The sequence below is a fragment of the Euleptes europaea genome, chromosome 1, assembly GCF_029931775.1.
Source record: "Euleptes europaea isolate rEulEur1 chromosome 1, rEulEur1.hap1, whole genome shotgun sequence".
Classification (NCBI taxonomy): domain Eukaryota; kingdom Metazoa; phylum Chordata; class Lepidosauria; order Squamata; family Sphaerodactylidae; genus Euleptes; species Euleptes europaea.
In genome coordinates this window covers 23,767,546-23,791,798 of record NC_079312.1, presented here as the reverse complement: position 1 = coordinate 23,791,798, position 24,253 = coordinate 23,767,546, and the positions used below count along the sequence as shown (strand labels likewise).

Below are 24,253 nucleotides of genomic sequence, written 5' to 3'. Positions count from 1 at the left end.
GGACGCACGTCCACGAGCGTGCGGGCTCGAACGGCGGCCAAACGTTGCTCCTCTTCTTGCGCAGCCCGCGCCCGAGCCGCCGCATCTGCAGCCCGTAACTGTTCCTCGGCCCGCTGTCGGTCTGCAAGCACCTGGTCGGCCTCAAGCTTGGTGGCAATCGCCATAGTGACGATCGGGAAAGCTTCATTCTCCAAAAGCAGAAGGAGTTCAGAGGAATCTGTTAGGTCCAGTAACGGTTGAACCCGAACTGCCAGAGCAGCAGCGTCTGCTCCGAACTCCGGTTTCATGAGGTCAGCCACCGTGGCTGTGGTTGAGGTCAGTCCTGTAAACAGTAAGGCCGTTCGGGCCGCTACATCCCGTGCTTCCTTCAAGCACAAGTTGGGATCAGGAGCGGTTGGGGCCAGAGTCTGCTCCGCCCTTGATCCCGCCATGGACCGGGGCAGAGTGGAGCCGCTCCCGGTTCTCGTTGTTCCTCATGTATAGTTAACTCCGCTAGCAAACGGGTCAAAGTTACTAAATCCTCTTGCGCCAGTCGAACTTCCTCAACCAAGCGTCGGGGTCTGTCCAGGGGGTCGTGTCAGCTAGGCGACGCCACTGAGCTCGAAGGAGTACAATCAGACGATTGATCTCCGCATCCGCCCGCAGCGCCTCAGCAAGAGTGTCCTCTAGCAAAGAAGGGTCGTTGGGGTACTCGTCCGACGGTTCCAACGGAGGGTACGAAGGTTCAGGACCCTCCAGGGTTTCGGCCAGAAACCGTCTACCTGGGGAGCGTCGCCTCAGCTCCCACCAGGGGCCTAGTCGAACCCTCCGGGGCTCCAGCCACAGGCAATTTACTCGGAGAGCACGTCCCGTGCTCCAATCCGAGGCCTAAGTGAACCCTCCAGGGCTCCAGCCAGGCAGGGAAAAATAAAGAAGGCATTCGTGCCAAAATGTAAGCACTTGTCTCGTGGTAATCCCACAAACAGCATCCAGAGACAAAGAGTCCAAAAATGAGCTGATTTAATGGAAAACATACAGGTATGCAGAGCTTACAGGTACATTGGCACAAATGGCAATTGGGAGCACAGTGCAGGCCTATAAGGGAAAGTATTAGTCATAACGGGTCAAGGCAGCCCCCCCCCCCCACTGAGGAGCCGTTCCCATGGGAGATAGCGCTGGAACAGGAATTCAGCAGTTGGCAAGTTCGACCTGGTGGAGGCACCTGGTGGAACCGAAACTAAAACAGCCACAGTCCGACAGGCTGCTAAGAGCAAAGGAAAGCAGGCCTGACAGGGCATTCCAAAAGGACAATAATTAGATGTTTGATTTCAGGGTTCGAACTTTCATCAGACGTTTTCATTTTCTATTCAGTGAGCAGCACAGATAGCAGCCGAGGGAAAGAGAAAGAGGGAGATTCTCCCCGGCCTAGGGAGGGTGCGGGGAGACCCCCAAAGGCCAGATCCACAGTTCCACACTTACCCGATCTGGCTGCACAGAAGCTGCTTTTTCTCTATCACAAAAACATGGCAAAGAAGGCATCACAGGTTTTATGGCATCACCTGGAAGGATAAGAAAGTCAACAGAAGGCATGCTATACTTTCCAAGTACTTTTCGTTATACTTTCTTGGCAGGCAGACTAGATTCTCTCTCTCGGCTCGTGATCACAATTGTCCCTGCATCCTCATTTCGCATACCCTTTTCGCAACCTTCTGCCAAATCTTCTCTTGGTCCTGTTATCATATACAAAACTATTGTCTGTTTGTCTGATGGGTCAGAATTCAGTCTACAATCCTAGCATAAATGCTTTAATTAGCCTTATGAGGATTCTGTGCTGTTAAATTCAAAGATACTTATCCAATCTAATATTGTTATCCTAACCTGTAATCCACTGCTTACTGATTGTGTTTCTTTTTATCATACATATATTCTACCTTCAGTCCCAGTTAGAAAGTCAGAGCAGAAAAGAAAATAGTGTTAGTATTATTAATAATTCCATTTATTACTGTCTAGTATTAGATTTTAATCCCGCTCTTTCCCCACCAAAAAAAGGCTCACGGTGGCTTACAACATGTAAACAAAAACATCAGTATATAAATGTACACACTAATTCCAATATAAAATTAAATAAAATGAATAAAAACACAATACAATAACAAATCCCCAAATTTACAAAACGTGGCTGATGTTGACCCTTATGTCAGATTCCACCCCCTTAAAAACGGATTAAACTACCATTTTTTTTTTACAACAAATCGGGGGTCGAAATAAACCACACAAAAGGGACAACAAAGTCTGGATAAGAATGATGTAATATGCTGACTCAGACGCAAGCAAAAGAAAGTCAGGGTAGGTTCAGGAAGCCGTCCCAACAAATGGCCCGCCTTAGTATAGAACCGCCGCTGTCCTCAACCATAAGCCTGGCAGAACATCTCTGTCCTGCAAGCCACGTGAAACTGAACCACGTCTCTCAGGGCTTGGATCTCGCTAGACCAGTGGTTCCCAACCTTTTTTTGGCCATGCTCCACCTAAGCATCTCTCAAATCCTGATGCCCCACCCCCACCCCCGGTGACATATAATTCTTACCGCCGTATACATTCTGATTTTAATTTTTTTAAATGTGTATGTCAAAAAAATTCATTGTTAATAACTCATTCTCGAATTGCCCCCCTTAAAAATCAAATCGCCCCCCTGTGGGGCATGTGCCCCACGTTGGGAACCAGTGCCCTAGACAGAGAGTCCAACCAGGTACAGGCCACCACCAAAAAGGCTCTGGGCCTGGTTTAGGACAGTCAAACAGTCTTTGGGCCAGGATCTACTAGGAGATTATCTCTAGGGGTATATCGTGAGAGGTGGTTCCTCAAGTATGGGGGTCCCAGGCTGTTTAGGGCTTTAAAAGTAAGCACCAGCACCTTGAATTTGATCCAGTATACAATCTGGAGCCAATGGAGCCAATGCAGCTGATGAAGAACCAGTCGTATGTGTTCTTTCCACAGGGTCCCTGTAAGGACCTACTGAGCTGCATTGTATTGTTATTGACAATAATAACAGAATATCATATTCACTAAGAATCAGGAGACCAGGGATGTCATACTGCCAAACATGGGTATTTACAGAATGATCCAAGATCACTTTTTAACAAAACATCACCTATGCTGGCATTTTACACCCAGTCGGATACAACATAGCTTTAAAACCACTGACTGCCACCTTCGACCACCTTCCTTCTCCAGTTTATCAACTGTAGATGCACCTCGCCCTGTTGATAACTGCGTAGCAAAAAGCCCTTCACTTAAAAGTATTGGAAGTTACTAAGGGATAAGAGCTTGTGAAAACTTTTGAGTTTCTATCTCTTTCTGTGGGCCCAATGAACCATTTTCCCAATTTTTGACATTAACCATCAGTCATTTGAGTTTGGAGGCATCTTTGACCTCAACTCCCTTACTGGATTTGTCCAATTATCCTGCAGTGATTTTAAATAGATTCTGGGTTTCTCCTTCCTCAAGCGTAATTGCTAAACTGAAAGGAGTGGAGCATCTTTGCTGCACAAGAGCAGAGGCATGAGAGTGTAGGGGGGGGGAATGGAAGTTAATCCAGTCCCTTATGTGGGGCAATATCCCGGCACTTTGCAGGATATACCACCTTTGTAAATCAGCAGTTAAAAACAGCCAAAAGCTATGTGGAGGAAAATTAACAGCACACATATTTAGGATAAAGAAAACTGTGTTTAATAAAAGATTATAAGGTTCTGTAAATAAACAATATTTTCTCCTTAAGAGGTTTGTACTACTTTTGTTATATTAACTGAAACATGGTTATTTCTTCCTAGTTTGAGGCAGAGAGCTGACACAGAGTTACTTAGAGTGAGACTTCTTGACTGAAACTTTCTGAGTCTGAGAGCTGAGTGAATCTGATTGAATGACAGTTGGCAGCGTCCGTTGGCAACTACCACCTGAAGGGAGGTGGCAACTACCACCTGAAGGGAGGGGCTGACTACACAGGAGCACAGAGCCTCCTGCCAATCAAACTAGGTCCAGCATTAAATCCTCCTGCCAATCAAACTAGGTCCAGCATTAAATCCAACACGGAGAAGCTCCCCTACTCCCAAAGAGGCCATCCAGTGGGCATGAACTCCTTTTGATCTTACCTGGAAAGGTTGCTCCGTGGTAACGCTCCTGCGCCATCCTCTCCTGCACCTGAAACAGAAGTGAGGATTCGTGAAAGGTGAGGCTGGTGAAAAAAGAAAGAGGAAAACAGAAAAGGGGAGGGAATTCCAAAAAGTTGGGGCAACCCGTGTCAATTTCGAAGGGATCTTGGAAATTACCATATGCTCCCCCACACTACCTAGATGATAACTTCTCACCTGCTGGTCCTGATTCTTGTCCTCTGCCTGGCTCAGGAGGAAGCCTTCTGCCAGGGCCACCGCCTGAGCACTGGTCTCTGGCCCACATTCCCTGACCCAACTCTCCATCTCTGGGGGCAGGACGGCCAGGAACTGCTCCAGGATCACCAGGTCCAGCATCTCCTTCTTGTTATGCCTTTCTGGCTTCAGCCACTGACTGCACAGTCGGTGGAGTTGGCTGCAGACCTCTCGGGGCCCCTCGGCCTCCTGATATTGAAATTGCCTGAATTGCTGGCGCTGCACATCTGAAGGGAGGACATCATTGTCTCCCAGGCTCTTCTGCAGGGTTCCTTTGCACAGTTCCCTTCTTCTCTCAGCCTTGGGGGCATCAGGCCCTTTTCTTGATTCAGGAAAAGCTGAGTCCAGTTCTCTCCTCATCCTCCCTCCTGTTCCAAAGAGCCTCCACCTGGACTAGCACGTCACCTTCCTCCACTGACGGATTCTTCTGTAAAGCAAGAGTCGGATCTGTGACCTCCTCAGGAGACAAGACTGATTTTCGCGTTGAGAATTTATACACACAAGCACATGTGACATCTGCATCTGAAGAAGTGAGCTTGGATTCACGAAAGCTCATACTAGAATTAAGGGTGTTAGTCTTCTGAACTCTTGTTTAATTTTGCTACCATAGACAAACACTGAAATGAGTGCATAATTGTCGTGGACTGTAATAGATACCTTTGCTTTGTGTGCATAATTAGCAGAAGGGAGCAAGTAGTGAAGTGGTCAGAATGCCAGATTAGGTCTGGAAGTCGCAGGTTCGAATTCCCACTCTGCCACAAAAGCTACCTGGGTGTCTTTGAGCCAGTCATACACTTGCAGGCTGACATACCTTACAGGGTTCTTGTGAGGAGAAAATGGAGAAGGGGAGAACTTGGTAGGAAACTGTGAGTCCCCACTGGGGAGAAAAGTGGGATATGACATTAAAAACATTAAATAAAGAGGAAAAGGAAGCTCAAGAGAGCAGCAGTCCACAGAGCCCCATTTCTATTGACCTTCCACCTTAGAGAGATCAAGCAGAAAGGCCTCCTGAAAAAGTCATCCGCTGCTAAATACAAGTGTTGGTAAAGTATAAAGAAAAAGAGTTGTTTTTTTATATGCCAACTTTCTCTACCACTTAAGGAAGAATTAAATCGACTTACAATCACCTTCCCTTCCCCTCCCCACAAGAGACACCCTGTGAGATAGGTGGGGCTGAAAGAGCTCTTAATAGTACTGTGACTAGCCGAAGGTCACCCAGCTGGCTTCGTGTGTAGGAGTGGGGAAACAAACCCGGTTCACCAGATTAGTGTCCGCTGCTCAAAAGGAAAGATTCCTGCAGCATTCTCCAACCAGAGAACCCTACGTGGGAGCAGGATGCCAATTTACAGAGTGGTTGGAAATAGGGAATAAGAAGCAGGGCGGAGCCGCTTAGAGTCCCAAAGGCGTTGGATGGCCCCAATCCAAACATCATGGAAAGATCATGGAAACCAGCAGATCTGTGGGGGATCCGGAGAAGAGGAAGCAAGACCTTATCTTAAGAACATAAGAAAGGCCCTGCTGGATCAGACGAAGGCCCATCAAGTCCAGCAGTCTGTTCACACAGTGGCCAACCTGGTGCCTCTAGGAAGCCACAAACAAGACGACTGCAGCAGCACCATCCTGCCTGTGTTCCACCGCACCCAAAATAATAGGCATGCTCCTCTGATACTAGAGAGAATAGGTATGCAGCATGACTAGTATCCATTCTAACTAACAGCCATGAATACCCCTCTCCTCCATGAATATGTCCACTCCCCTCTTAAAGCCCTCCAAGCTAGCAGCCATCACCACATCCTGGGGCAGGGAGTTCCACAATTTAACTATGCGTTGTGTGAAAAAATATTTCCTTTTATCTGTTTTGAATCTCTCACCCTGCAGCTTTAGCAGATGACCCCGTGTTCTAGTATTATGGGAGAGGGAGAAAAACGTCTCCCTGTCCACTCTCTCCAAACCATGCATAATTTTATAATTTTATAGACCTCTATTATGTCTCCCCTTAGCCACCTTCTTTCCAAGCTAAACAGCCCTAAGCATCTTTTTTTTTTAATTTTTTTATTGAATTTTACAAAACAAAAAAGAAAAGAAAAAAACAAGAAACAAGCATCTTAACCACTCCCCATAGGACAGTTGCTCTAGTCCCCTAATCATTTTGGTTGCTCTTTTCTGCACCTTCTCAAGCTCTGTAATATCCTTTTTTAGGTGTGGTGACCAGAACTGTACACAGTATTCCAAGTGTGGTCTCACCATAGATTTGTACAAGGGCAGTATGATATCAGCAGTTTTATTTTCTATTCCTCGTCTAATTATGGCCAGCATAGAATTTGCCTTTTTTACAGCAGCCGCACACTGGGTTGACATCTTCATTGAGTTATCCACTACCACCCCAAGATCCCTTTCTTGATCTGTCGCTGCCAGCACAGATCCCATCAGTGTATATGTGAAGTTGGGATTTTTTGCCCCAATATGCATCACTTTACACTTGCTCACATTGAATCTCATTTGCCATTTTAATGCCCATTCTTCCAGTATGCAGAGATCCTTCTGGAGCTCTTCACAGTCCGATTTTGTTTTAACCACCCTAAATAATTTGGCGTCATCTGCAAACCTGGCTACTTCACTGTTTAACCCCAACTCCAGGTCATTGATGAACAGGTTGAAAAGCACCGGTCCCAACACAGATCCTTCAGGCACCCCACTGCTCACATCCCGCCATTGTGAGAACTGACCATTGATTCCTACGCTCTGCTTTCTATTTTTCAGCCAGCTCTCAATCCATAAGAGGACTTGTCCTCTTATCCCGTGACTATGAAGTTTGCTTAGCAGCCGTTGGTGGGGGACTTTGTAAAAAGCTTTTTGGAAATCCAAATACACAATATCCACAGGCTCATTCATGTCCACATGCTTGTTGACACTTTCAAAAAACTCTAATAGGTTAGTGAGACAGGGCCTTTCAAAAACTCCCTTTTTTTCTACATTTTGACTAGCTGTGAAGATAAGAAATCTAAATATGCGAAGAAGTCTGAAGAGCACTGCACACTAAATAACAAGAATTTTAAAGGGGTCCTTTTAAGGGCCAGCGTGGTATAGTGGTTAAGAATGGTGGTTTGGAGCGGTGGAGTCTGATCTGGAGAACCGGGTTTGATTCCCCACTCCTCCACATGAGCGGCGGAGGCTAATCTGGTGAACTGGGTTGGTTTCCCCACTCCTCCACACGAAGCCAGCTGGGTGACCTTGGGCAAGTCACCCTCTCTCAGCCTCACCCACCTCCCAGGGTGTCTGTTGTGGGGAGGGGAAGGGAAGGTGATTGTAAGCCAGTTTGATTCTCCCTTAAGTGGCAGAGAATGTTGGCATATAAAAACCAACTCTTCTTCTTCTTAATTAAAGAGTTAATCTTTATAGGCTGTTTCTGGTCTGGAAACTACTATTCATTTTCAGCTGCTCCAAGATCTATGTTCTTATGCTGTGGCAGGGTCATGCTGGACTTTCAATGATGGACATTAATATTTTAGGTTTATTATGATATTTTACTTTTTATGCCTCCTCAGGCAGGTTCCATAGAGGGCCAGCATAAACATTCTCTAAATAAATCTTTGTCCTATGAGAATGCAAAGCAAGGCAGAGGTCTTTCAGGGATTGTGGTAGGTTTCAGAAACCCAAGGACGACTTTCGAGAACTTGGTGACTCTTCGAGACGGGATCGGATCCTCCCAGGCGCCCCAGACTGCAAGAGGAGAGCCAGATTGCTGGAAACACACCATCAATCGCCCAAGGCCCCCGAAGTGAGCCCACCCACAGAAGGGGCCCAGAAAAGAAGACTGGCTGGCAGGAGGAAAAAGCCATAGCAGGATGGAAAGGGGAACCCTCCAAAAAAACAAAACCCCACGTTTGCTCTGCCAGAACAGCAAGAGGAAAACCTGCAGGCCCTTCTGGGGACCCCCCCTGCCTGCCCCACAACAACGCCAGGCTGATGGGAAGAAGGGTCGGAACAAAACGCCGTCCAAAGAGCAGCCGTTTCGCTAGTCTGCGGGAAGCAGCAGAAGGCGCAGAAACCCACAGCACAATGGCGCATGTGCAGAGTATTAGGGAGGAGCCGGGCTCTGCCTCCAAGGGGGGAGAGGAGCTCCCGGGGAGCAAGAGGGGAAACCCTGTGGGGGAAACGGAGCCCGCTGGCTCCTCGTGGCCAGGAGCGAGTATTGCTTCACTAGGGAGTCGTGGGGTGGGGGGAGGGGGGGATTTTGCAGGAGTCTTTGCAGCACCCCCAAATGCTCCCCTCCCCCCTTCCTGGGTCTCTTCCACTCTCACAACCAGGAGAGGATGTTGCAAAGGAAATCTTCTCTTATTGCTCACCGATCCTTTGAAAAAGTCCCCCGCCGCTTTCCTCCTCCCCCTCCTCCTCCCGAGGCCCAATGGAGCCAGAAGGGGGCTCAGGTCCCAGGTCAGCTGGTCTTGTCTGTTGTTGGTGCCGCTCTAGGAATGGAGACTTTTTCCCTTTAACCCTTCGACTGATTCTCCCCGGAAGGCAAAACGGGCCTCCTCCTCCTCCTCCCTTCCAAAAGCTGCATCCTTCCGCCCTCCGAGCCCCGCTGCGATTCCCCTGCAAAGGGAGGCAGGATTCAGCCCCCTTTCCCCACCCCAGCTGAGGCTCATTCTTGCTCCAAAGGAGGGATCCTAAAGGAGGAGCAGCACACGCAGCCGATGCCTGGGAAGGGCTTTATAGACGTGGCTCAAGACAAGTGAGCCCGGCCAGAAGCTGCTTCCCATCCTCCACGTGGCTCTTAGGGATCGCAAGATGGTTATTTCCCAGCATAAAGGGGATGGCAGCACATTCAGTGACCCAGCATTAGCTTCCGAACCTCAGAGGGGACTTTGTACTGGATTGGGGCTTGATGTGGGGTGAGGGGAGGAGGAAGAGGAGGTGCGACCATCCTCCCCAGATGTGCATAGGAGGGAGCCCAGTTTCCCGGTCTGGGGACACTCTTGTTCCCTGCCCTCAGCTGTTCCATGCCATGTTGTTCCAAGGGCATGACTGAAAGGCTGGTGAAGGCAACCCTCAGGAAGCTCAGCTGGTCAGAGCCTGGCTGGGAGCCCTCCTGAGAAAGTCCCGTTAGCTGCCTCTGCCGGAACTGACCTGGGGGGTGGACTAGATGGCCCTCAGGGTTCCTTCCACCTCCCCAGATAGCATAGGAGTGAGTCGGGCTTCGTGGTCTGTGGGCCCAGTTCTTCCCTGCCCACAAGTTCTTGGGATATTGTTTTAGGGGTACAACTAGAACACTAATGTGGCAACCTTGGAGAAACTAAGCATGTCTATGTCTGGCCAGAGGGTGGCTGGGAGCCCTCCTGAGCATGATCTGTAGCTGACTACTCCTGTATTGACCTGAGGGCTGGACTAGGTGACCTTCAAGGTTCCTCTCAACTGTTTCCAACCCTGCCACTGACTGAAATATTCCCTGCTCAGGAGCCTGGCCAGCAATACATGAGGTGGAATCAAACTTAGTTCATTGGTTCTTATAGGTTATCCGGGCTGTGTAACCGTGGTTTTGGTATTTTCTTTCCTGGCTGGTTAACCCGTTCCATTTTTCTGTAGGTGAGATTATCAATCTTGTCCCAATCATGGCTTCTCATTTTGTGGCTAGTATTGATATGTAAGGAAAACAACTCCTTGTCTGTGGCAGCAAGTTCTCTGCAGGTAGTGTGAATTCTCTCTCGCAAGAGAGCCCGTTCTAGATGGTCATAAATGCGGTTAGCTCGTGAAGTTTTAAAGATTCTTTTAGTTATGAGAAAAGATGGAATGGTTCCTGTGTCTCTGCATCGCAGTAGAAAAGTTAAAGAACAAAGTAGATGTGCTTTCTTGTTCCGAAGTATTTCCAATCTCCGGGTCTGTTGAAATATTTCCTCAGATCACTTCAGGATACAATGGTTCCATATTAACATACCACACCCTCATTAGCACATTATCTTGATACTTACAGGACAATGATTAGCACATTACCTTTGATACTTTTTGCAGGACAATAATTCAGCTCAAACCCAACCCCCTTCTGACTATATATTACTCTTCCTACACACTTGACACTGAGAGACACTGTCCTTCAGTGTTACTCCTCTGAAGATGCCTGCCACAGCTGCTGGCGAAACGTCAGGAAAGAAAATACCAAGACCACGGTCACACAGCCCGGATAACCTACAAGAACCAATGAACTCTGACCGTGAAAGCCTTCGACAATATTTTGAGCACCTCTACAGGGAGGAAATATTTGATATGCACTTAGGAAGGGAACAGAGAATCAATGGAAAGACCATTTAGATTTATTTTACCCATTACACTAATGTACCAGTTAGAGATGTTGAATTCGGACAGCATATGGTGTAAAAAGCTCCTGGGATTGGCTTGGAAGTGTATCCGCAGCCAATACTTGATTGACATAAGCCAGGCTCTTGTTTCTACCATGGTAAGGCCAGTTTCTAAGCATAGGGCTGCATAAGGGACACAGCATGGGAAACCCATGATTTTCCGGACAAACTTGGATCGTACCCTTTCAACACAGATATCAAAGGCATTAATCCATATTGGAATGGTATAGAGTAATTGTGGGATTCCTTTGGCCATAACTTTAAACGCAGTTGGAACAAATTGATTGCCCCTGCTGAAGAAAAAGCGTGAGATAGCCAATGCACTAGTGGTGGCAATATTAACTGCCGATTTACAGTGACTTGACCAAGCCATATTATAGGCAAAATAGAGACCTAGGTATTTAAATTGCTTTACCTGCTCTATTTCTTTTCCCGCAAATATTCATTTTTGGATTTTGCAGGACTTGGCAAATACTAGTATTTTGGATTTCTCATAATTCAGTTGTAACTTATTGGTAGAGAAATAATTCAGGCATCTATTCATCAAGCGTCTAAGGCCAACTCTTGTGCGAGAAAGTAATACTGCATCATCCGCGTAAAGTAAAATGGATACATGGGTGGTGCCAAGTTTAGGGGAATGACAGTCTTCTAATGCTAAGAAAGGAGCTAAATCGTTAAGAAAGAGATTAAATAAAAAAGGGGCAAGAATACATCCTTGCTTAACTCCTTTGATAAAGGGGATTTTAGGTGTTATTTCTCCTGAGATTGGGCATTTCATTTGGCAGGTAGTAAAAGAGTATAGTGAGACAATTTAAGTAACCTCTTGTCCATACCCAACTGATGCAACTTTGCCCACAATAGTTCTCTTTCAATTGAGTCAAATGCACCTTTGAGATCAAGGAAGGCTGCGTAGAGTTTAGATTTCCCAGATTTAGTATACTTTTCAGCCAAGTGCGCTAAGGTAATGCAATGATCTAAAGTGGATTTGCCCTTACAGAACCCAAGTTGTTCAGCTGGATGGTCATTGAACAATTATTTCACTGGCCTAACAAGCTGCAGGCACAAGCTGTTAGGTTCCTGTGAGCTGAATTCTGGAAAATAACTGCAGCTAACACTTAGCATTTCAAAACGGAGAGCTAAACTTTGGTCAAGCATGTAAAATAAACCTCCTTGTGTGTGTTTTTTAAATACATTTTATTATTTTTTAATACAACATAAACTACATACATTCCCATTCACATACCGCTTGGCCTCTTTCCAGGATTAATATTTAACATTTTTACCATCACCAATTGTCTTACTTGTTATGCATTAATGTTTAATATTACTAAAGTCCTATTAATAGGACTTTAGAAAATAAACCTCCCTGTCTTGACAACCTCTGCTCTAGCAGGTGTCGCCAAGGAATGCTAAAGTACTGGATTCAGACTGAAGCCCCCAAACACAAGGACACCACAAAATACAGTGAATAGCATTTATTAATGGGATGTGCAGTAATATACAATGTAAGAACAGTGAACAGCAAGGATAAACTAATAAAAAGCTAAAGCACTAACCTAAGCACATTTTTTAAAAGTTGGTTCTCTAAATCCAGATGTTAAGCTGACATGACAGAGACCACTCAGAGTTTCAAAGTCCAAAACAGGTGTTCCATCCAACCTGGCCCCCCAGAATCAAGAGGTGTCCCAAAGAAAGATGTAATCCAGACAAAGCTAAGAGGAGAATGAAGGATCTTTATGGTGATCCCATCATACTGTGCATAGCGGGTGATCTACCACTGAGTCACGGCCCCTGTGCTGGTGGCAGGGAGGGATACCGTCCTGCTTTTACCTGGAACAAAGAGGCTGTGGGTGATTATTGAAAACCTGCACACTCTATTTGACTGGAGGGAGGAGAATGAAATCTGTGTCCACTGTGGGAAGGGAAAAATCTCTCTCAAACCACTTCCCACTTCCCCCTTTAAAATGTTGACACTCTCTCCAGGTTTAGGCCTTTGCAATCAAAGTCTCACTGCAGATTGAGGGCTCCGGTCTAAAGGGCCACCCTCTCCCACTTTTTATCTTGGCCTCCTGGTGCCTGGAAGAAAAGAGACTTCTGTTGACCCTGGCTTTTCACTAAGGGGCTCCCCTCTACAGTCCCCTCTCCCTAAGGCCTTGGACCCTGGTTCAGTGCTGGAGCATTTGCTTAGCATGCAGGTCCCAGGTTCAATCTCCACCATTTCCAATTTAGAGAACATTATAAGGAATGTGATGTGAAAGACCTCCCCCTGAGATTCTGACAGGCAAATACATCTCTGTGTGAGAGGGGTATGGTTATAAGGTGACATTGTGCACAGCTAAGTGAGACCACAGTCATGCAGCTCCAACACTTGGTTCTTTGACTCACCATAAAACCCTGGACTGTCGTTTCATTTTGTAAAGGCAGATAAACACGGTCGTAATTGGCTCACAGGGGCTGGCAGTTATCAAACAAGGCACATTCAGCAACTGAAGGAGTTTGCTTTGAATTTCCCGGCTTCTCCCATTGCAGCAGGGTTGCCAACCCTCCTGCATTAACTGGGAGTCTACCGGGATTGATTTGGAAATCATAGCCACATTGTACTGTGCAAAACAGGTGATCGGCCATTGAGCTTTGGCCCCTGGAGAAAATGGCTGCTTTGGAGGGGGTACTCTATGGCATTAGGTCCTTCCTTAGGCCACATCCCAAACCACACCCTCCACTAGGCTCCACCTGAGCATTTTCATGTTTTGAAAACAATCCGAGGGAACACTGTGGAGCTCTGCCCTGAAGCACAGCTTGACTGCCTCAAATATCAATGTCTAGATCAGACGTTATGGTGGCCCTGTGGTGCTGTGCGAAGCAGGTGATCTACCACTGAGTCACGGGTCCCTCTACTTGCAGAGTGGACCATGACGGAGGGGACCCGGAAGGAGCTCTGAAGTTCCCCCAGGGAAAACCCAGACTCTAGGAACAAGGCTTTTTCCTAGGGAAGAGAGTAATAAAATGCCCACGTTGCCAGCAGAGAAAAGATTCGTTTCATGCAAGGACATGACCATGTGCCCCGATGCCAGAGAACGGCAAGATGGATTGCTATTTGGATAGCCTGAGCTAGGCAGTGAGGTAGTGAGACATGTGTTCCAAGGCGACTGGGGAAATGGGTGCCTGGATACCACGAGGGCCTCCCCTCCCAAACGCATCACTGGGCAAAGGGAATCCTACCCAGCTAGGTGAGCAAGGGTCAAAAGATCTGGTTCCCACCTGTAAGAAAGAGGCTATCTCTACAGCTGGCCCAGTTCAAAAGGGCAATGTGGCACTGGGAGTTTCACCCCACATCTGGGAGGGTTCGGCTAATGGCTGGAACTAATGAGGGGTTGGTGTTGCCAAGGTCCACCCATCAGGTGAAAATGGGGAGGTTTCACCTAGGGGGGAGCCTGCCATTCTTGTTTCTTTTCTTCACCGTCCAGCTGTAAGAGCTTGTCTTTTATTTACTCTCTCATATCAATAACTTTACTTGATTTATCTAAGTAGAAGTCGTGGGATGAGTTTGTCGGTGGTTCTTCCCCCAGAAATGAACCCCATGGTTTGAGTGGCGAGGCATGGGTGACAGGAAACTACCGGTCTTTAAGTAAACAGGTTCAGGCCCCTCTGGCTCGTCAGTCGTTGAGTTGCCTGTGTCCAGCGCCCACCCAGGGGGTCGTGGGGAGGCTTGAACCTTACACCACTCAACCGGGGCGTGCTGGCAGACTGTTCTGGCAGCATGCAGCCAACTGACAAGCCAAGATGCCCATCTCACAATCGGGATGTAAAGGTAACATTTCTTCACACAATGCATAAATTGCAGAATTCCCTGCCACAGGATGTGGTGATGGCTGCCAACTTGGAAGGTTGTAAGAGGGCTACTCTTAAGCTCTTATGACTGAGAAGTTTAGATTAGCCTCATGTGTTTTATTTCCCTAGATTCCCTAAAATACTTTTAGGTTGTGAAAGTATTTTCCTGTGTGCTGATGCTCAACAGCTTACAGCTCTGTAGCAGTAAATAAAGATCTCGTCTCTTAAAAAATTAGACCTTCTTCAAGCATGCCCAGAGAAAGGGGAGTGGATGCTAGGAGCATCCACCCTCTCATGCACACAGAGACCCCGCCTGAGCCCCTAACCACTGGTAAACAGACGGGCACTAGTTTATTTTAGATGGTAGCAGACAAAAGGACACATAGGGTGGGGAGAAGGCAGAGAAAGCAACTTCACTCCATGCACGTGTATGAAAACCCCAATTTCCTAACACTGGGAATTCAGAGTGTGACTTCAGGTAGTCCTCTGGGCCAGATGAATTGCATCCAAGGGTACTCAAAGAACTTGCAGATGTAATTCTGAGCCTCTGTCCATTATTATTGAGAAGTCTTGGAGAACAGGTGAGGTGCCAGAAGATTGGAGGCGGGCAAATGTTGTCCCTGTTTTCAAAAAGGGGGAAAAGGAGGATCCGGGTAACTACCGACCCATCACCTTGACTTCTGTACCGGGTAAAGTTTTCAAACAAATCAACAGTCAGTCCTTGAGCATTTAGAAAGGATGGATCTGATCACTAAGAGCCACATGGGTTTCTCAAGAACAAGTCCTGTATATAATCTTATATACTTTTTTGAGAAAGTTACTATCTTGCTGGATCAGGGGAAGGCTGCAGATATAGTTTATCTTTTTTTTAAAAAATAAGATTTTATTAAGTTTTAACACAACATATACTGCATACATTCCATTCATATACAGATTGGGCTTCTTCCAGGGTTGATGTTTAAGGTCGATACATAGCCATCTTCAAAGTTCTATTTAAACTATGTTATTATCTAAGTTTTACATTTAAAATTATCTTACCTATCTGGCATTTCTGCTGCAATCTATGATTTCCGCACTGGAGCAAACTCCAGCCATATCAGATTGGGAGGCTGAAGCCCCTTCTCCCCACATGCTCTGAATCAGCCCACATGCCCCTGTGAATCCTCAATGCATGTCTATTTGTCAGGACACTGGAATACTGTATTGAGCAGTTAGGTCCCAAAGCTTGCAACAACACGTGACATGCTTATGCCCACAAAAAAATCTGTTTAGCCATTTCTATCTGAACTTCAGTAACAGATATTTTAGCCACGTTCTCATATACAATTAAATTACTGCTGTGTTGAGCAAAAAAGCCATTTTTTGGATTTTTTTTATGAAGGGAGGCAGGAGTATCTATAATGTTCCCATCCTGGTGGCCAACAATGCAAAGACAACAACAGAAAATGGCATTGCTGTAGAACCTGTTCTCTCTCTGACTGGCAATGGAGGAAGGCCTTTGACTACAATTACCAGCTCAGCGACAAAAAGCTCCCTGGCCTACTGAGGAGGTTCCTCTCTCTCCTCCAGCGGTATCTGTTTCAAAAAGTTCATTTTAAAGAAAATGAAATTAAGAATTAGACTTACTTACAGCCTAAAGCTGAACTGAGCACCAAAGGTCTAGATTATGACTCTTGGCAAGGTTGGGCTGGAGGCTGAAGATTTTGCAAAACTGGCAGCATTCGTATGGTTTCTTCTTGTTCATATAGTTCCTTCTACATTCCAAGCGATGATATGGCTCCTCCTCTGTTGTGGATTCATTCAAGAACCATTAGCCCGTGAATCCAAGCATGACTCTTTCCACAATCCAAGCGCTGTTACAGTTTCTCAAGTGTGTATTAGTCGATGGGCAGTAAGGTGTGAACTCTGAGCACAGCTCTTTCCAAACTGAAAGCATTTATAAGGTTTCTCCCCAGTGTGAATACGCTGGTGGGTGGTAAGGTTTGAACGGACAGCAAAGCTCTTTACGCGCTGCAAGCATTTATAGTTTCTCTCCAGTGTGGGTACGCGGGTGGATAGTAAGGCTTGAGCGACAAGCAAAGCTCTTTACACACTGCAAGCATTTGTAAGGTTTCTCCCCAGTGTGGATACGCTGGTGGGTGGTAAGGATTGAACGGACACTTTCCGCACTGCAAGCATTTATAGCTTCTCTCCAGTGTGGGTACGCTGGTGGATAGTAAGGCTTGAGCGCCAAGCAAAGCTCTTTCCACACTGTAAGCATTTATAAGGTTTCTCCCCAGTGTGGATACGCTGATGGGTAGTAAGCTTTGAACACAGAGTAAAGCTCTTTCCACACTCCAAGCATTTATAAGGTTTCTCCCCAGTGTGGATACGCTGGTGGATAGTAAGGTCTGAACTTGAAGTAAAGGCCTTTCCACACTGCATGCATTTATAAGGTTTCTCCCCAGTGTGGATACGCTGATGGATAGTAAGGTTTGAACAGACAGCAAAGCTCTTTCCACACTGCAAGCATTTATAAGGTTTCTCCCCAGTGTGGATACGCTGGTGGTTAGTCAGGCTTGTACGCCGAGCAAAGCTCTTTCCACACTGCAAGCATTTATAAGGTTTCTCCCCAGTGTGGATACGCTGATGGATAGTAAGCTCTGAACTCAAAGCAAAGTTCTTTCCACACTGCAAACATTTATACGGTTTCTCTCCAGTGTGGATATGCTGGTGGATAGTAAGGCATGAACGCCTAGCAAAGCTCTTTCCACACTGCAAGCATTTATAAGGTTTCTCCCCAGTGTGGATACGTTGATGGACAATGAGTTCTGAATTCGAGGAAAAGGCCTTTCCACACTGCAAGCATTTATAAGGTTTCTCGCCAGTGTGGATACGCTGATGGATAGTAAGGTTTGAACAGACAGCAAAGCTCTTTCCACACTGCAAGCATTTATAAGGTTTCTCCCCAGTGTGGATACGTTGATGGACAGTAAGCTCTGAATTCGAAGCAAAGGCCTTTCTGCACTGCAAGCATTTATAAGGTTTCTCCCTAGTGTGAATACGCTGGTGGTTAGTCAGGCTTGTACGCCGAGCAAAGCTCTTTCCACACTGCAAGCATTTATAAGGTTTCTCCCCAGTGTGATTACGCTGATGGATAGTAAGCTCTGAACTGAAAGCAAAGTTCTTTCCACACTGCAAACATTTATAAGGTTTCTCTCCAGTGTGGATATGCTGGTGGATAGTAAGGCTTGAACGCCTAGCAAAGCTCTTTCCACACTGCAAGCATTTATACGGTTTCTCCCCAGTGTGGATACGCTGGTGGTTAGTCAGGCTTGTACGAAGAGCAAAGCTCTTTCCACACGGCAAGCATTTATAAGGTTTCTCCCTAGTGTGGATATGCTGATGGATAGTAAGCTCTGAACTCAAAGCAAAGCTCTTTCCACACTCCAAGCATTTATAAGGTTTCTCCCCAGTGTGGATACGCTGATGGATAGTAAGGTATGAACAGACAGCAAAGCTCTTTCCACACTGCAAGCATTTATAAGGTTTCTCCCCAGTGTGGATACGCTGATGGACATTAAGATTTGAACTCGAAGCAAAGGCCTTTCCACACTCTAAGCATTTATAAGGTTTCTCCCCATTGTGGATACGCTGATGGATAGTAAGGCTTGAATGGGCAGCAAAGCTTCTCCCACACTGCAAGCATTTATAAGGTTTCTCCCCAGTGTGGATACGCTGATGGGCAGTAAGATATGAACTCGAAGCAAAGGCGTTTCCACACTCCAAGCATTTATAAGCTTTCTCCCCAGTGTGAATACGCTGGCGGCCAGAAAGGTCTCCCTTCCAAGCAAAGCTGCTTCCACGCTTCAAGCACTTATCAGGCTTCTCCCCTGTGTAGATTCTGCACTGTGTATTAAACCCCTGGGATTCTGAAGACTGAGAAGCAGCGCATTCCTTCCCCCTCTTCCGTTTTGTTCCAGCGTTTCTTTTCTGCTGCTTTTCAGCAAATAGGAGGTGTTGTGGTTCAGTCTCGGGCTTTTTCTGGGGAACATCAGCCGCTGCAATAAAGAGAAACACCTGGTAAGACCTTCAAGCAAAAGCGGAATCAAGTAAAGAAGGCCATTAACTGCTCTTCATAACAACACAACCGGAATCACTTAAAGGAAAGTCAAATCCTGCCCTGTATGAATCAGTTGTTGATTCTTCCTTGAAGGGCAGTTCCAGCAGAGACAAGGTAGCCAAGTAGAACCTCCATATTTAGAGGCAGTCGCTCTCTGAAGAGGGATGCTTTGGAGCTGCTCCTCTATTTGTGAAACTTCCAGGGACTCTAGTTGACCACCGTGTGAAACAGGAGGCTGGACTAGAAGGACCTCTAGCAAATCTCTTCCTTTATTCGAACGCAGAACTGGCTGCGTTCACTGGACAACCAGTTTGGAGCAGAGCTTTTCACCTGGACTATGGAGACCCAGTCTCAGTCCCAAACTTCTAAAGCTCACCGTACTCTCCACCCCCCGAAAAGTTCAGCCTCCCAAGCCCTGTGTTCTGTGGACCTGCCTGGCGAGCTGAGGTAGGTGGTGACTGGAGACTGGGCATTTCCAGTGGTGCCCCTCGTCAGGGGAATGTTCTCTCCCCCCCTCCCCGAAACTTGCCTGGAGCTGATCTAGCCAGGGGAAACCATGTCTTTCCAACTAGGCTTTAACTTGGGGGTTTATCTTTTTGGCTGTTTCAGGGTCTTCTTTCAACTTGAGGAGTGTTTCTGAGGAGATTTCTGAAACAACTTTGTGGCTTTTTTGAACTCTTTTTGTGTCCCTGGATTTTTAAACTGATCATTTAGACCGTATTCAGGATTTTATGCTATTGTTTTGAGTTTTGAGCTAATTTGAGCAGGTCTGTGAAGAGGCAGCATATAAATAAATTAATGTGTATTAAAGCTGAGAACTCAATAAACATTTCCCACCAATCTTAGGTTCAAACCAGCCAGCATTTTGTTCCTGTTTTAACTCCTCTTTCACTCTTGAGAAAGCTTTCCTGGCCATGCTCAGCCTGTTGCCTCGTGAGGAATCCCTCCGTTCTCCAGCTGGTGAAATTAAGCCCAAGAGAAGTCCTATCCACTCCCACCACACAAGTCAGCAGATACCTGCTGATCCTTCTGGTTCTTCTGCGTCTTGGACAAGTGGATCTCCCGCTTCTTCCACTGGGGATATGGAATCAGGTTGGGGAAGCAGAAGTCCCTCTTCGGGGGAAAGAAAGAGACCAGTGACGTCCAGACATTCCAACTCTAAGAAACGTTCAGATCTTTAAACCAGATTCGAGCGTAGACAAAGCCACCCTTTCCCTCCAACATAGAACGGGAAAACTGCAGCTGCCCAACCAAATTCCAGAGAAGCCTCAGAGGCAAAAATTCATCAAGTGAAGCTCATCAGGACACAGAGCCAAACTTCACCTGCTGAAATCCGGTTTCCCTCTGTTACCTCAGGGCTCCACCACCTCATTTTACTGACTCTGTGAGCCATGCCTAGGCCTATTCATGTTGTTATGACAACAATACTAGTAAGAATATTCTAGCAAGGAACAGCAGTGACCTCAAAGTTACTTTGGTTGCTTAATCCTGACTTCTTCAGAGGTCGAAATATAGCAAGATTTTCTGCTCTCCTATTATTTAATTAATTTTGAAGGCATATAAATATGAGTGCAGAAAGGTAGGAAAGTCTGATCTGTCTCTTTGTGTTGACCAAGAGGTTCTCAGAAGAGACCTGGTTTCGTATGTCTATCTACTTACTTAAATGCTCTTCTAGATATTGTGAATCAGATTCTTTTACGGTAACTAAATCAGACTTCATTAAGTGTTATATTTTAAGTTTTGGATTATAAGACTACTTAGTGTATAGAACTTACTTGTATTCTTGTATACACTTTTAAGACTTTACAATACATGCATATACACATATTATATTTAAGTTATACAATAAAAAGACTTACTTCTGTAAGTAATTTGTGTCCTGCTTATTAGGTGATTATATGAATAAGGTCACATACCACTTCTGAGAAAGGGGCCAATTCTAACAGCTTAATCACTGAAAGGCACTGACCTACTTCAGGGCTAGCCTTGGCCATTCAGGTCAGAGCTGAGGTCCTTCTTAGAAGGAATGGTTTCTGCCTTCAGCATCTCTCAATCAAGGGAAATGAGCGCCTTACCCAGGGAGGCCACATTCTGATAATTGTCCGCCATGACTTCCTTGTGAAGCCTTCTTTGGTCCGGATCCAGCAGGCCCCACTCCTCCTCAGAGAAATGAACAGATACCTCATGAAAGGTCACCAGACCCTGAAAAAGAGAAAGAAGAAACTCCTCTACCATCACAGATAATCTAACAGCTCTTCCCCTTCGTAGGGGCATTCTAAAAGGACAATAATTAGATGTTTGATTTCAGGGTTCAAACTTTCATCAGACGTTTTCATTTTCTATTCAGTGAGCAGCACAGATAGCAGCCGAGGGAAAGAGAAAGAGGGAGATTCTCCCCGGCCTAGGGAGGGTGCGGGGAGACACCCAAAGGCCCGGTCCACAGTTCCTCACTTACCCAATCTGGCTGCACAGAAGCCACTTTTCCTCCATCATGATTCTCCATTATAGGTTTGATGGCATCACCTGGAAAGATAAGAAGGTCAACAGAAGGCGTTCTATACTTTCCAAGTACTTTGTGTCATACTTTCTTGGCGGGGGAACTCGATTCTCTTTCTCTCCTGGCTCGTGATCACAATTGTCCCTGCATCCTCATTTCGCACACTCTTTTTGTCTCCAACCTTTTGCCAAACCTTGCCTTGGTCCTGTTATCATATACAAAACTACTGTCTGTTTGTCTGATGGGTCAGAATTCACAGAATTTAGAATGAAGAACTCTGCAACGCAAGAAACAGGAAATGGTAAAGAATGGCAGAAAAGCAGCTACCAAATCCCAGAATCTCCTTGCGTGTGGCAAGAGTATTAGCTCATACGGGAAAAGGCACTTCACCTTTGGTGAAGGACCAGCCATTAGTCACTTGACGATACTGAGATGCCACGGCGGCAGGTGCCACCAGTGCGCTTTCTTTATTCTATTTGCATGCCTTCTTTGACGTTTCACCCCCAATCTACAATCCTAGCCTAAATGCTTTAATTAGCCTCACAAGGAATCTGTGCTGTTAAATTCAAAGATTCTTATCCAATCTAATACTGTTATCCTATCTTGTAATCCACTCCTTACTGATTGTGTTTCTTTTTGTCATATGTATATTCTGCCTTGAGTCCCAGTTAGAAAGTCAGAGCAGAAAAGAAAATAGTGTTAGTATTATTAACAATTCATTTATTACTGTATACTATTAGATTTTTATCCAGCTCTTTCCCCACCAAAACAAGGCTCATGGTGGCTTACAACATGTAAACAAAAACATCAGTATATAAACGTACACACTAATTCCAATGTAAAATTAAATAATATGAATAAAAACACAGTAATATAACAAACCTGGTTGATGATGGCCCTTTTTATCATATTCCACCCTGTAACATTTATTAAACTACCATTTTTTTACAACAAATCAGGGATCGAAATAAACCACACAAAATGGACAATAAAGCCTGGATAAGAATGATGTGAGATGGTGACTGATGTGGAGGCCAGCGAAATCAAGTCAGGGTGGGTTCAGGAAGCGGTCCCAACGAATGGCCAGCCTTGGTATAGACCCGTCGCTGTCCTGAACCATAAGCCTGGCGGAACATCTCTGTCCTGCAAGCCCCGTGAAACTGAGCCACGTCTCTCAGGACTCGGATCTCCCTAGACAGAGAGTTCCACCAGGTGAGGGCCACCACCAAAAAGGCTCTGGCTCTGGTTTAGGACAGTCAAAAGATCTTTGGGCCAGGGTCCACTAGGAGATTATCTCCTGACGAGCATAACACCCTCTAAGGGGTATATTGTGAGAGGTGGTTCCTCATGTATGGGGGTCCCAGGCTGTTTAGGACTTTAAAAGTAAGCACCAGCACCTTGAATTTGATCCGGTATACAATCTGGAGCCAATGTAGCTGATGGAGCACCAGTCGTATGCGTGCTTTCAACAGGGTCCCTGTAAGGACCCATGGAGCTGCATCGTATTGTTATTATCAATAATAACAGAATATCGTATTATCTAAGAATGAGGAGACCAGGGATGTCATACTGCCAAACATGGGTATTTACAGAATGATCCAAGACCATTATACCCAGTCGGATACAACATAGCTTTAAGACCACTGACTGCCACCTTCCACCACCATCCTTCTCCGGTTTATCAACTCTAGATGCACCTCGCCCTGTTGATAACTGCATGGCAAAAAGCCCTTCACTTAAACGTATTGGAAATTACTAAGGGATAAGAGCTCGTGAAAACTTTTGCGTTTCTATCTCTTTGATGGCACAATGAACCATTTTCATTGATGGACCAATGAATCATTTCCCCAATTTTTGACATTAACCATCAATCATTTGAGTTTGGAGGCATCTTTGTCCTCAACACCCTTACTGTATTTGTCCAATTTTCCTGCAGTGATTTTAAATCGTTGCTAGGTTTCTCCTTCCTCGAGAAGAATTTCTAAACTGAAAGGATGGAGTGTGAAGGGAAAACACACACACAAGTGTATCTTGATCCGTGAGAGACTAGCTCTAACTTCTGAGTGGAGCTCCCAGGGTATTTATTAAGAAAAACACATAATGAATAGCAAGGTTGATCAATACTTTTAGACAATGGAGTTTTAGGCAAAGCATACCATGATTAATGATTAACAAGATCAAGGAATGGAAAAGACAATGGTACATTCCAGAGGATGAGGGGATTAAAGTTAATTCCTTTTAAGATTGCTCCACTGAGGTAAGGAGGTCACTATACAGACTGAACTTTGACCAGGAGTATTTCTTAGACCTAGAATTTGTTGTGAACCAATATTTTAATATGGTAAGGATCAGAGTTCTGTGGAACCATTATTAAAATAGTGAGGGTTTGCCCAGCCACTAATTAACATGATTTCATAAATCTCCTACAGGAGTGGAGCATCTTTCCCGCACAACAGCAGGGGGCATCAGAGTAGCCCCCCTACTCCCAAGGAGGCCATCCAGTGGGCATGAACCCCTTTTGATCATACCTGGAAAGGTTGCTCCATGGTAACGCTCCTGCGCCATCCTCTCCTGCACCTGAAACAGAAGTGGAGATCCATGAAAGGCGAGGCTGGTGAGAAAAGGAAGACGAAAACAGAAAAGGAGGGGGTTCCAAAAAGCTGGGGCAACCCGTGCCGATTTCGAGGGGACCTTAGATATAACCATATGCTCCCCCACACTACCTAGATGATAACTTCTCACCTGCTGATCCCAATTCTTGTCCTCTGCCTGGCTCAGGAGGAAGCCTTCTGCCAGGGCCACCGCCTGAGAACTGGTCTCTGGCCCACATTCCCTGACCCAGCTCTCCATCTCTGGGGGCAGGACGGCTAGGAACTGCTCCAGGATCACCAGGTCCAGCATCTCCTTCTTGTTGTGCCTTTCCGGCTTCAGCCACTGACTGCAAAGATAGTGGAGTTGGCTGCAGACCTCTCGGGGGCCCTCGGCCTCCTGGTAGTAAAACTGCCTGAATTGCTGGCGCTGCACATCTGGAGGGAGGATGTCGTTGTCTCCCAGGCCCTTCTGCATGGTTCCTTCGCAC

At 46.0% G+C, this 24,253-nt stretch overlaps 1 protein-coding gene across 1 annotated transcript; it reads right to left on the bottom strand.

Moving 5' to 3' along the window:
• Positions 1 to 16,753: 16,753 nt before the first annotated feature.
• LOC130473739 (zinc finger protein 664-like) lies at positions 16,754 to 24,240 on the bottom strand. The gene is made up of 6 exons (XM_056845325.1): positions 24,064 to 24,240; positions 23,703 to 23,751; positions 21,133 to 21,200; positions 19,695 to 19,790; positions 17,956 to 18,262; positions 16,754 to 17,535 (listed from the first exon to the last, which is right to left on the bottom strand). Exons 1-6 carry the CDS (start codon positions 24,238 to 24,240, stop codon positions 16,754 to 16,756), a joined length of 1,479 nt encoding a protein of 492 aa, XP_056701303.1.
• Positions 24,241 to 24,253: the final 13 nt, after the last annotated feature.

Excerpts from the sequence above, each read along its gene's own strand:
- LOC130473739 (XM_056845325.1), bottom strand. The coding sequence starts at position 24,240 with ATGCAGAAGGGCCTGGGAGACAACGACATCCTCCCTCCAGATGTGCAG. Across the intron at positions 21,201-23,702 it reads CCATGGAGCAACCTTTCCAG|GTGATGCCATCAAACCTATA; the intron begins GTATGATCAAAA and ends TTATCTTTCCAG. Across the intron at positions 18,263-19,694 it reads AGAACCAGAAGGATCAGCAG|TGCTTGCAGTGTGGGAGAAG; the intron begins GTATCTGCTGAC and ends AAACCTTATAAA.